This window comes from Pleurodeles waltl, chromosome 4_1, assembly GCF_031143425.1.
Source record: "Pleurodeles waltl isolate 20211129_DDA chromosome 4_1, aPleWal1.hap1.20221129, whole genome shotgun sequence".
NCBI classification, from domain to species: Eukaryota; Metazoa; Chordata; class Amphibia; order Caudata; family Salamandridae; genus Pleurodeles; species Pleurodeles waltl.
This window is the reverse complement of record NC_090442.1, coordinates 1,005,197,951-1,005,210,680: the sequence shown is the minus strand read 5'-3', so window position 1 is coordinate 1,005,210,680 and position 12,730 is coordinate 1,005,197,951. Positions and strand designations below refer to the sequence as shown.

General features: G+C 41.0%; 1 protein-coding gene across 1 annotated transcript in view; it reads left to right on the top strand.

The window, feature by feature from the left end:
* RINT1 (RAD50 interactor 1) overlaps nt 1–12,730 on the top strand; it is a 205,282-nt gene that overhangs the window by 26,750 nt on the left and 165,802 nt on the right. Inside the window, exons 4-5 of the mRNA XM_069229853.1 lie at nt 6,420–6,593; nt 6,679–6,828. Coding sequence (XP_069085954.1) covers nt 6,420–6,593; nt 6,679–6,828 — 324 coding nt within the window. The remainder of the gene's footprint in view (nt 1–6,419; nt 6,594–6,678; nt 6,829–12,730) is intronic.

The window sequence follows — 12,730 nt, the reverse complement described above, 5'->3', positions numbered from 1 at the left end:
ATGTTAGACAATCTATCACACTTTCGCCTTTCTCTTCTCGGCCTCACCCCATGAGAAAGGAGAGACCCCATTGTTTAGTCCCCAAAATAGCTTTGAGCTTGTACATCTATCATAACCAGGGCCAATGGATGGATGATCAGTTCTTTGTGGGGTTCTCTGTGGCAAAGAAGTGTAGGGCAGTGTGGAAGAGTACAATATAGAAGTGGGCAGTCCTCTGTATTAAAATCTGCTTCGCAGTGGCCAACAAGCAGCCCTCCCCCATGGCCTGAGAGGTAATTAGACCAGAGACAAGGCTGCTACCACTGCGTTTGGCATGTGAGTGCACGTTTTGGACATCTGTCAGGCCACAACAGAGGAATCACCCCTTAGGATCATAAAACACTACTGTCTTGATAGCCAGGTCTGGTGGGAGGGGCACTTTGCCCATTCGGCCCTGCAGGACATTTTGGTTCAAGCCATTACACAGACCCCGCAGCTTGGTAGGTACTGTTTTGGTATGTGTTCACAACGTGAGGAATCTGCAGTAAGAAGAATCTGTCACAACAACAAGTTGCATACCTTCGCTAACACCTTTTCTGGTTGAAATTCTATCTGTTTTTTTTAAGTATGTATTGGCGAATGGCAAACAATTATACACCACTTGTAGTCATGTATTACCATCTGATACAAGGTCTTAATCATTAGAAGACATTATCACAGAGGGTATTTTGGTCCAGCATCAACAGAACTGTGCCCTTTATGGATCCAATGACAGTCCATTTCATGCAATGTCTTCAGCATATGCCAAACCGGCATGTCTATGTGGTTCGTCCATAACTGGTGATCCATTCCTATAAACTCCCTTCCCACCCTCCCTGAGGAACACTGCCAGGTCAATGCAGTTATACTACTCAAACTACCTGTCTAGGACCATGCACCCAATTTATGGGAATACATAAGCAGACAATGGGACCTCTAGGCAGAAGCACAGTGGGAGGTGAACCCCACTGCCTAATCCCAACCACCCTCCTCCAGCCAGAGAGAGCCTAATCTCTCAATGTGTTATATTAGTATCCTCTTAAGTGGTTAGTCAAGGAAGCTCATGGTGGTCTGGTATCATTTTTACCATCCTCCATAAAATCCTCTAATACTGTGTACCAGTAAGTTGCCAAGTGCCACCTCCATGGACCTCTCTTTCCTCCCTCAGGAGAGCCATGCTCTCAGCCTTTTTGCAAGCCATTAATTGTATCCAGGAATGCTGATTTCATGTAACTGAAAGTTTTGGGGGTAGATTTTTGTGGTTGTCATTACTGTTTCCAAGTTATCTAGGTTGAATCTTTTCCATACATGTTAGAGAGTTCTCAAATTAAGTTGCCTTTTTGGAACTGTGATGTTGAAAAGGGTGGCAAGATGATTACTCCACATTAGGGGTAAGTGTTTAGAAGCTGTTATGTTGTTTGTGTTGCAAAACATTATGTCACAAGTGTGTCTTCCAGCGTCATTGAGTTGGTAATGAGCTGCATCTGTTCTCAAGGCCTGCAGTCCAATGTCTGGTAGTATTCCTGTTGTTGAGCCAGTAAAGTTTCTCGAGCCATGTATTCGAATTTCAACAACAATGCGGTTTGGGTGGCTTGGGTTTAAGCTGGCAAACAAATGGCAGAAATTTGTTGCAAAATAGGTGCTTGGCTGTAGATTAGCAAAAAGGAGGTTGCTTAGTGTTGACTAGCAGACATATGCATTCTGGTGGAGGGTAGTTCTGTGTGTACAAGTACCCTCCTTATGCACAATAGTGACTCTTCCTGTCATTTTATTTGGGTGAACATTCATGATAATATTATGCCCTGGCGGCATTGCTTCATGCATGTTGGTGGCTGCATCATCTTCTAGCCATGTTAGGGATTTAATTGCGAGACCAGGTTGTAAGATGATGCACAAGGTTTATTTCTTCATGTGTGTCTTACATTGAGGAGTATGCATTTGTGGTCATTTGTTGTTAATGAGTGGCAGAGTGGGTTTGGTTGATTGGTGGTTTTATGGTAAGTAAGGGCTCCTCATGCAATTACAGTTGTAAGATGATGTCAAGTGTTTCGGTATGGATGTAGCTTTGAGTCCAGGTTTCTTGATTGATATTCTGGATAATGTTTTTTTTGGGATGGAATACCATAACAGGACGTCATCTTACCAGATTTTCTTGGTTACCCAAATTGATTTGTTTAGAAGAAATCTTGATGATTGTTTTGAATATTTTGATGTTTTGCAGTGCTTGGAAGAAGTGTCAGGAGGTTTAGTCTAGATTTGTATAGGCAAGGTTAGTTGCAGTTTAGTCCAGTATGAAAGGTTCACTTTGATGAGTTTTTTTCTGTTTCAGGAAGGTATATACTTTAAATGTCAGAGGATACTCTTTACTGCCCGATGCCTTACTATGCTGGAAAAGGAAGCCAGCAGACATGACCTCTGTATGGCAGATGTTGTTTTTCAGAGTATTACGCTGCCTTCACAGTGTAGTGAAATTTAGCAGGAAGGCTTACTCACACTGGACAGAGGTTGAAGAATTCAGGTTTAGCATGACACAATAAATAGCAGACAATAACATTATTGTTCAGTTTGAAAGAAGATGCGCACAAAAAAATAAAGTTATCAGCATCTTCTGGGCCAAGAGACAACCCCAAATGTTTTATAGCGCCATAGAGCTGTAATCCTATTCAAATAGGTGCTTATGACCAATGTTATCCTATGCGTCTAGATTTGAGACCCCTCAAAGTTTTGGGAGCAGTTGGATCTATTGCTGCAGTCATTGGGATAGACAAAAGTATTACAATGTAAGAATTGTGCTAGGATATGTCAGACAATCTTTCTCACCCAAAAATATGGGTCACAAACCCCCCACCCAAATAAACAGCATTTCAGCCAACTAAGATAGTACTTAGCTGCCCCAATTTTCTGGTTGGGGATACTCTCAAGTTAGTGGACTCCAGGGACCTATTAGGGGCCAAAGAACACCTCAGACATTGACAGGGACCGATGATACAGAATGGGCCTGTTCCCACATTGGTGTCCAATGTGTGCCTTAACTTCAGGTGTACGTATCACAGGATCCACCATTGGTGGTCAAGTGTTCTGGTGGGGGGACACTCATGGGGACAGAGGCAGCCACAACTGGCAATGATGACATCAGTGTTTACTGGTTCAAGTCCTTGGGATTTGGCTTCAGCACATCGTCAACCAATGATATCTCCAGGACCATAGGAGCTACAATTGTTTTCCAAAGAGTTTCCGGAATCAGGACACTGTCCTCTACCTAGCAGAACCAGATCTCACATTGGGAGTGTGAAGACCAGTTGTTTTGGTCCCTCTGGAGCTGAAGCCATGAGAGCAGGGCCATCCAAGATCCAGTGGTTGGTTCGTGATGATGCAGGTTTCACCTTACTTGATATGTGTAGAGGCAAGCAGCTATTCAACCCAACTGTTCTTCTTGCTTTTCTTTGGGCAGTTGGGATGGCGTAAGACTCCTGAGCAATCTGAGTCGATAGAATTGCTCTTGTATAGGTACTTTCAAGCAATCAGAGAACCTGTGAATCAGGACACTTCAGCTGGGAGATGCAGAACAGCTCCTCCACAGGCAGGTAAGTTCTTCCTCCTTCCCCTCATCACACCAGCAATGTGCCTCGCAGGCTTTTCCCAGAGTTAGTTCCTGTCTGGAGGTGAGGCAGCAATCTAGAAGATATGTTGCCCGATCTTCCGTACTACACTGTTATTTAGGCATCCTTGATTAAAATGACGAGGATGAACCCAGTAATCGCTGAAGAGTCTTTTTTTTATATTCCCCTGATAGCCAAAGTGGACTGCCAGTGCCAGTCATAGGAAGTGCTGTGTTCCAAGGTCTGTTGTCTCCTATAGTAATGGAGGAGCATCCTGTTAGCTGACAGTTTATTAGTTTTGGGGTATTTTGTATTTGTGCATTTGTCTCATTCTAGTGGATTACATATTCTAAAGACAATGGCCACAATAAAAGAAGTAAAGATGCATGAGTCCATCTAGGCAACAAAATAAAAACGGGGACAAATGCATGGCTTGGATGCCTCTCTCCAGCTACCAGATCATCAGGTGTCTAGCAAGGAACATAGAATATGTGTGTGAGGTCCACTATCCTAGATAGATATCAACTTCTTATTTCAAAGGGAACCGTCTTTTGTGCAGAAAAGCCATACACACTCTGTCTTTCTCTCACTGTCTGCCTTTTTTTCACTTTCTTCCCCTTCCCCATCCCCAAAGGGCCCTATTTTTCCTGAACCACACAAATATCTTCCACATGTTGTCTCAGACATGATTAAGGCAAATGGGTGACTGAGCAAGTTTTCAAGGAGTGAACTGGCAGGTGGTCTCTGCTTACGGGTACAGGTAGAAATGTCTGTGTAGCTGCATTAGAGTCATGCTGCTACTGCAGTGATTGCACGGTCAGAGATGCAATGACTATATCCATTCTCACACTCACAATGGAGTTTCAGTTTTGGGTGTCCATCAGTTCAAAGCTCTGAGGTTAACAGCAAACAAAGGACTGTCCACAAAAAACATACACAATCGTGGCAGTACAGCTGTCCAAAGCCTTGCAGAGGAGGTTTGACTAAACATACGCCACAATAAAAACAGTACTGTGTGTCTCTTCATTACATTTTTCACTACACCAGTGGCCACACTGTGAAATTTGTACAGAACTGTCATGAAAATAAAATGACAAATAAGAAAATAAATTGTTATGTTTTCTCAAGTCTTGAAACTAATTGTGTTTATGAACATTTAGAAATTGAGCTCCTGTTATATAAGGGCTAATTTTCTTTTGAACATTTGTATGCAGATAAACCGTTCTGGAAAGCCAAGCCTTTTACTGTCAAAAGGAGAAAAAAGAGGCGTTTTCTCCCAACATATCACATTTTTGGGTCTGCCTTACAGCACAACTGTCATTAACCAATTGTTGCCAGTTCTTTAGAGCAAATATAAAGTATGCTTTGGATGTACCCAAAGGAGTATTACTCTCTCACCTCATGCTGTTGACTTTTTGGTGTACAACTTTGCCCTCGTGGAAGTGCTTCCAATAGAATGCATAAAGAATAATTGTACATCATAAAAATACACTCAATCATCATGACACTTGTCAAAATCAATTCTATATCTCATAAATACATTCTACACAGAAAACAAGTCTTTTTTGCTGCTTATTTCTGGCATTGTCAAATCATGTAGGTCTGGCTTTAATGTGATAAACAATATTTTTTCCTGCAACACTGTTAAGCAGCATTTGTGAATGCCTGTATTTACATGTGTTGGTGTATTAGTGCCAGACCTATTGACTTTGCCAGTGCTTGTTTTCATATGCCTTTTTGAGTTTTGAAAGAAACAGCAATAAATAATTATTCATACATTCTTTTCATTTGATATCTTTCACATGCCTTACCATAACCTCTTGGACTTCAAATCTCCTACCCTTAAAACGTATTAGTCTTCGAACATTCTAATTACTAAACACCAGCAAAGCACTGTGCATATGCAAAAAAAAATAAAAAATAAGAACTTGTAGTGCCAGGTCATTAGATTGAATGGTCTTCAGATGCATTGTCTAAACAACTGTTTATGAAACTGTTGAAACCTGTAGTTAAGCCCATTCCCCACCTCAGTCCAGACAGTACTAGAATCATTCTCTCGTATCACACTTTTATAAATATCTACACAAGCAGGTTGTAAATCTTATGCTGCCAGTGGCGAGCCGCTCATCATCCCCAGTGCTATGGATATAAACATGTACATGTTTGTTTCCTACTAGGTAACCATTACTCCCCCTAATCTTACCTTCTGAGAAGAAACTCATTTAGTTGTATTGACCACATGAGAAACCTTTTGCCACTTGATGTCAGCCCCTGGTGTAGAATCCAATCCATCTGCTTAAATACATCTACTGAATAGGTGTGCCTGTGGCAGCTAGGCAAATCTCTTGTATGATAAGCTATTTGAGATTTGCTTGATATATCACTGTAAATTGTGAAACTTTAAATTTTGAGCTTAATAACACATCCTTTGTGTTTCCTCATTTTGATCCCCTTCCATCACTATCCTTTCTCCCAGTTAATTCTGCTCTCCAGAAGCTGCTCAGTTCATGCGGCTCCATCAAAAGTACTCTGGTATCTGACATTTTTATCACAACAAGTGACTTGTTTTGCTGTCATGAAACAGGGTAATAAAGACACTTTACAATTCTAGTCTGTTGGTGAAAGTATACATATTATTGCCTACATATATTTAATGTTATTTAGCGAACAATGCTGAGTAAGTACTGTATAGAAATACACAGTTCTGCATTTGAGGCGGCAAACCAACAGCACAAGTTAAAATATCTTCAATCTGCTGTGATTGTATTATACTAATCATATGACATCAATTTCAATTTATAGTGATAACATACAACAGTATCTGATGACTAACAGTGTTCATGAGGCTGCCAGTATTCTCGGATCCTTGGCAGAGTTGGACATGAAGCTTCAGGATTCTTCCTGCTCTCACCTCCTAGGATTTATAAGGTCTACTGTTAAATTCTGGCACAAAATCCTGAAGGACAAGCTGTCAGGGTGAGTGACATGCACCAAATGGATTTTTGTTTTATGCGTCCCTTCATTTTCTTTCTGTTTATGCAGTGTACACTTTCTGTTGTAGTGACTTTGAAGAGATACTCAATCAGTTTCACTGGCCCTTCATTGGACCACTGCAGTGCCAGTCTCCTGTGCTGTCTTCACCATCCAGTTCTCTGGAATTGTACAGTAACCTGGAAGCACTTTTTTGTCAGCTTCTCAAACTGCAAACCTCGTATCCTTTTCAGTTAACAATTTAATTTGGCAGCCATACTAATTTAGAAATTGTAACAGAAGATATCCTAACAAATGTACACATACTTGTAAGCATAAGAGCATCCACATGACATGTAAGAGGTCATTTATTGAGGCATTTGTTGTTCAGGAATGTCTCTTGATACTAGCTGATTAGAACACACCCTTTTTAATGTTTTTTTTTTTTTTTTTTTTTTACATGAAGAGGCTTAGGTAGGCCACAGCTCTTCTGGGGGCCTTCCCACAGCAAATCCACTTCACAATTAGCCATATTTTGTGCCTTAAAAACCTTTTGAAGAATATGTTTGTGTCCTTGCAATATTCTACTCTGCTCATTATGTATTTCACTACTAATTTACCTTTCAAAACAACAGAGCCTGGCCAAAGCAGTTTAATTTTTTGAACGCGATGGGGTTTCTTTTGTGAACTGGCTTGAGTGTTTATGAAGACAATCTGTTCAAACATTGAAATGCTTGCTTTATTGTGACCATTAAAAAACATTGAATTTGTGCGTTCTATAATTCAGTCATGTGGAAGATAAGTGCATCAACAGTGTATTGTTTAGGAATAGAAAAAATCCAGCTTTGTATTCTCAAATAAAGGCTCTTTCAGCTTCATTTTTGTTCAAGGTGAAAAAGCTTTTAATTTAAAGTACTATTTAGCATCCTTGACTGGAATATTACATGTTATATTTATTTTGCTTTACTTACAGTTTATATTGAATACAGATTTAGCTTCAAGGTAGCAATCAAGGGATATACAAAACTTTTTATGAAGGGCGATGCGGTTGGCAAACAATGCATATTACGGTACCTTGGGTCAGAGGCAGATATTGCTGTAAATTTTTTCAGTTCTCTTTATGAATTGGAGATCACTTCAGGAAACACTAGCAAGTTACTTTGTTGATAAGAAGGGCACTGCCTCCACTCCACTTCTACAGTGGGAGGCTTTTAAGGTTGTGATTAGAGGTGCAAGCATAAGAACTATGGTGGGGGATCAACAAGTATTGGAATCTGAAATGATAAAAGTAGAGGCTGCACTCCAAAAAATAGAATTAGAGGCAATAGCTAATCCTGCCAAATTAGAAAATCTACACCAAGAATGTGACTATCATACTGATCTACTGGAACAATTATGTTGTATAGACAGGGCGGCATGTATGCCAAAGCACATTTATTATCTGACATGGCTGGTAAACAGCTGGCTTGGCTTATCAAGCTACAGTACTCGGGAACCATAACTCCATAACTTTATGCCTGGGGTTACGCTTATCAGAGTGTCTCCTGAATATATAGAGGCGCTGGAAGCTTAAATATTGAAACAGGAAATTAATCAATCCATCCACTCTCTGCCCAAGAGAAAAACACCAGACTCAGATGGCTTGCCTATCAAATTTTGTGCAACATTTGAGACCTGTTTACTCTCTTGTTTAAGGCTCCTAGATGAAAATGCCAAGTCCCGATATGGCCTTCCTCCTACCACAAGTGAGGAAATTGTTCAACCAGTCTTGAAGCCGGAATGCCCCATCTTCTTACTGGCTAATATGAATTCTCAATTTGGAATATAAAGTAAGTATTAAGTAAAATACTTGTGGAACAAATGCCCCCTATTCTCCCATAGCTTCATACCCAGATGTAATACCACTCTAAATATAAGGAAATGTTATCATATTCTTAAGGGGAGGGGACCTGCCTCTGGCAACACTCAGTCTGTCTGCCCTTAGACATAGAACATGCCATTGATACCCTAAATTGGCAATGCATGCTTCATGGCCTGGTCGTATTGGTTTTGCTCCCCGGTTTATACTGTGGATTAGACTTTTACATGGTGAACCTACAGCCAGTGTTAAAACTGGCCGTCACATATCGGAAACCAACTTAGTGGCCAGAGGCATTAGGCGGGTGCCTGCTTTCACCTTTGTCATTTGCTTTGGCTCTTGGGGCCATTGCAATGAAACTCCATACTCGGGGTAATATTTAGAATATACCATTGCGAGGAGAGGTCTATGCCATCTCCTTGTATGCTGATGATATGATAATGTATTTGTGAGATATTCATGCAAATCTTGGCATATATGTCTAATACTTTGCATGATTTTGGGGTGCTGTCTCCCACACTGTCAACTACAATAAGTCGCTAGTGCTGCCCTTTCACAATCTTCTTCCAGAACAAGTGGCCCACCTATGGAAGAAGGTTTTGCCATGATCTCCCCTCACTTTTCGCTATTAGGTGTTAATATGTATCTTACACACACAGACCTCCTTGATTGCAACTTGGAGAAAACCATAGGCTCTCTAAGATTGTCGATTGCATTTTGGAATACCTTTTAGTTATTCTTAATGGGCAGTTGCGGTGGCCATGGTGGCAGTGTTACACTGGCTCCTTTATTATTTTGTTAATTTCCTGTTTAAGAGCCCACTAGACGTTTTTTTGTGAACTAGACTCTCTTATGAGTAACTTAATTTGGGGAATAGGAAGGAAATGAGTTGCATTTTTCAAAGTTAAGCTCCTGACTTCTGGGGGGTGGTTTGGGAGCTCTTGATTTTCTCAGCTACTATTTACTTGCACAATTACAGTGGGCTGCTTATTGGCTGGCTGGATATCATCTTCAATAAATGGGACTCACTGTAGCACAGTTCTGGGAACGAACCCTACATATGTTATTATTCCCAGATGCCAGTAAGACTGGGATTTCCCTCTTTTACTTAATACCACCATAGTATCTCTAAAACATAGCATTACGTATGGTGTCCCTACAGCCCTATGCCCTGGCAACGTCACTTACAGGTCTTACGTACCTGGTGGGGCAACCTTGCGACCAGAGAACTACCACCATTGGATAAAGCATGGGTGATTTATTCTCAGGGTGCTTGGTTTATAGTATTTCAGAACTAAAATTACTAAACGGCCTGCAAAAGTGGTAAATTTTCTTATATGTAGTACAGTCTTGGGGCACTTAGAATGCATTGAAATATTCAGCATACAGAGCCAGTGTTGTATACACTTCTGCAAGCATTGACATTATAGAACACAATAGAAGGCTACATTCCTGACTTGTCAAGGTGTTCCAGCAGTGGACAGGGATGAGTGTACTCCAGATGAGACAAAAATGGGAAATGGCCACAGGGCATCCATTCAGTAATAAATTCTGGAATACTTGCATAAGGTTTCCTCGAACACCCGATTTAAATGCATTAAATTTCATAGAGGATGCCATACCTGGCTAGACTTCATATACCCCAAAATATCAAATGATTGCTCTGTGTGCCATCCCTTTCAAGCTGATATAATTCACATGTTCTGGAGCTGTCCAGTGAAAAGGGCTTCTGGGCAATTGTACTAAATAATGCCACACAAGTTAGGGAAAGCACAGATGTTGAGCACCTAGAAGTCTACATGCTGGGTCTCTTTCCTAGGCCGAAGAGTAAAAAGATGACTACAAAGTTTATTGCTCTCGCCCTATCTCCTGCTGAAAGTGCTATTTCATTGAGTCGGAAGGCTCCCTCCTGACTCCTGCCTCCCTGCCCCACCTGCTTACAACCTGAAGAAGAGAGGTCAGTAGGCGGGTTCAGCCCCAGGGCATGTCTCTCCGTAAAAGAGATTGTGAAAGAGGCAGATTGCTGAGAGCTAGGACGCTCTACTTCAGGAATTCACTGAATACCAAAGATAACAGCAGACCCCCTTTAGTTTCCCGTTTAATTAATTATATTTTCACTTATCTTTTTATTACCCTACTAACATGGTGATGGCAACTACTACAAAAAACCTACATCAGCTATGCCTAGCATATCCCTACTGGCCCATTAAACCTCCCTTCCTCATCGTCTTTTCAATTGGATCCTCAGTTTGTCATTAGTTATAAGGGTCATTATACAGTTTATTGCTTGGACTATTGACCCATCCCAACTACTTACAGGGCTTCATGTATTGGGTTTAGAGGGGTTCAACTGGGGTGTGGCATAGGTTCTGCTCAGAAACCGTTTATCTTCATTGTAAGTAGTACCTCAGTACTTACATAATCCCCTATATGATGATGTGCTGTTTAACAAAACAGAAAAAAAATTGAAGGAGGCAAGGGATATTCTTAGATGCACAAGTATGTGTTTTTAGTGACACCTGTGTCTAGTTGACTGATAGAGTAGCTGTTGAATTCTTTTTACGCACCAACAAGCCTGGTGGTGAGGTAACCTTGTTTTCCAAAGCTTTGTAGATAACAGAGTCTTTTCTGATTCAGCTTAATGTGGATGTGGTGAAAACAAGCCATTGCTGATCACTTACAGGGGTGGCTCCTCCATGGGGGTGGAGGAGCGTTGCCTCCCCACCAGCAGCAACCGCTGAAAATCCCTCCACAAGGAAGGTTTATCATCCCTTCCCTGTGAAGGTGGCAGGGCATTGGGGGTGACGAGCAGAGGGGAGTGCACTGTGCTCTCCCCTCAAAGCGCATGTGGTTTTGGCCAGCCGTCTCGGGCTGGCCAAACACACATACGCTGTAGGGAGAGAGCCTGCATAGGCTCCCAGTCTGCCTGGGAGCTTTCTGGCTGGGCGCTCCCAGCCAATCCTGACGCTGCTGGTGCAAGGCAGGCTGGGAGCCTGTGCCTGCAGCAAGAGTGTTGAGGGAGAGGAGTGGCGCAGAAGCCATGGTAGGTAAAAAAAATATATATATATATATTTATATATATATATATATATATATATATATATATATTATTTGTTTATTCTACACCCTACCTCCCCGCGCCGCCTTGCCCCCGGAACCAGCACGAGCCACGACTGATCACTTAGGACGCTGTGGTGTGGTCAGTTTTTCTATGAAGAGAATACCGACATGGGAGACTTCTTTCAAAGAGGTTATAGTAAAGGCTTATGGAGCAGGAATTCCCTCATAATGGGTGAGCAGAAGGACTTGTAGAATTAAACTTAATATGGTAGACATGTTTCATCTTAAACTGTACGTTCAACTCATACCAGGGCATTTTTGTTTTATTGCTTACAAAGTCATTATGGAGACTTTGAAATTAATGTAAAAGCCAGTAGTATTGGGGAATAGGTGAGGAAATAAATGGGCATTTATTGGTTAATGGTTGACAGTCAGTATGTTATGTGCTTATTGTGTGTTAAAGTTTGCATATTTATTTCGTCCAGTTGACCAGAAGAGCCAACCTCTTGTAGCTCAAATCCTTTGGCTGACAGTTTTCAGGACCCCAATATGGATGTGTGAAAGGACTGCCTGCTACTAAAACAAGATTTGTGTTCATCAGTATGAACCGTTCACAATTGTATACATGATTCATTATTTAAAATCTTTGCTATTAGGGAGAGCACTCTACGAAAATGCAGTGAACTGTAAGTTCAGCTGCCATTACTGACAGTGATTCCGGTATAAAATGTGTACATGTATCTGCAAAATAACTTGAGGTTATTTATAATGATCCCACAATACTCTCTGGTTATATCCAAATACTTGCAGAAGCACGCAAGCAAGATTGGTGATTATTTGCTTTAATGATACACCTACTCTAAAAATTGCAATTTGGAAAAACAGTTTTTCTACATGATTGTGTAACTTTAAGTGCACTTTCTTAATCATAAAAAAGAAAAAATTAATAATGGAGACTCAGTTTAAAACCATCATAGGGACCCTTGTGGAAGCATGAAACTAAATTAGGGGCCCCCATTGGTTTTTTTCTTAAGTCACAAACATGGCCTACAGTTTTATGATATTGCATTGGTGCAGAATTACGACTTTCAGGAAATCACGAGAGCTTGCTGAAGTAGCCAAGGAAAGCATACTCAAAGCAAATGTTTGTGAATTTGGTTTTCACATGAACAAATATGCAACTGTGTATTTGATGATGTCAAAATCTGCTAAGCGATTTTAAGTT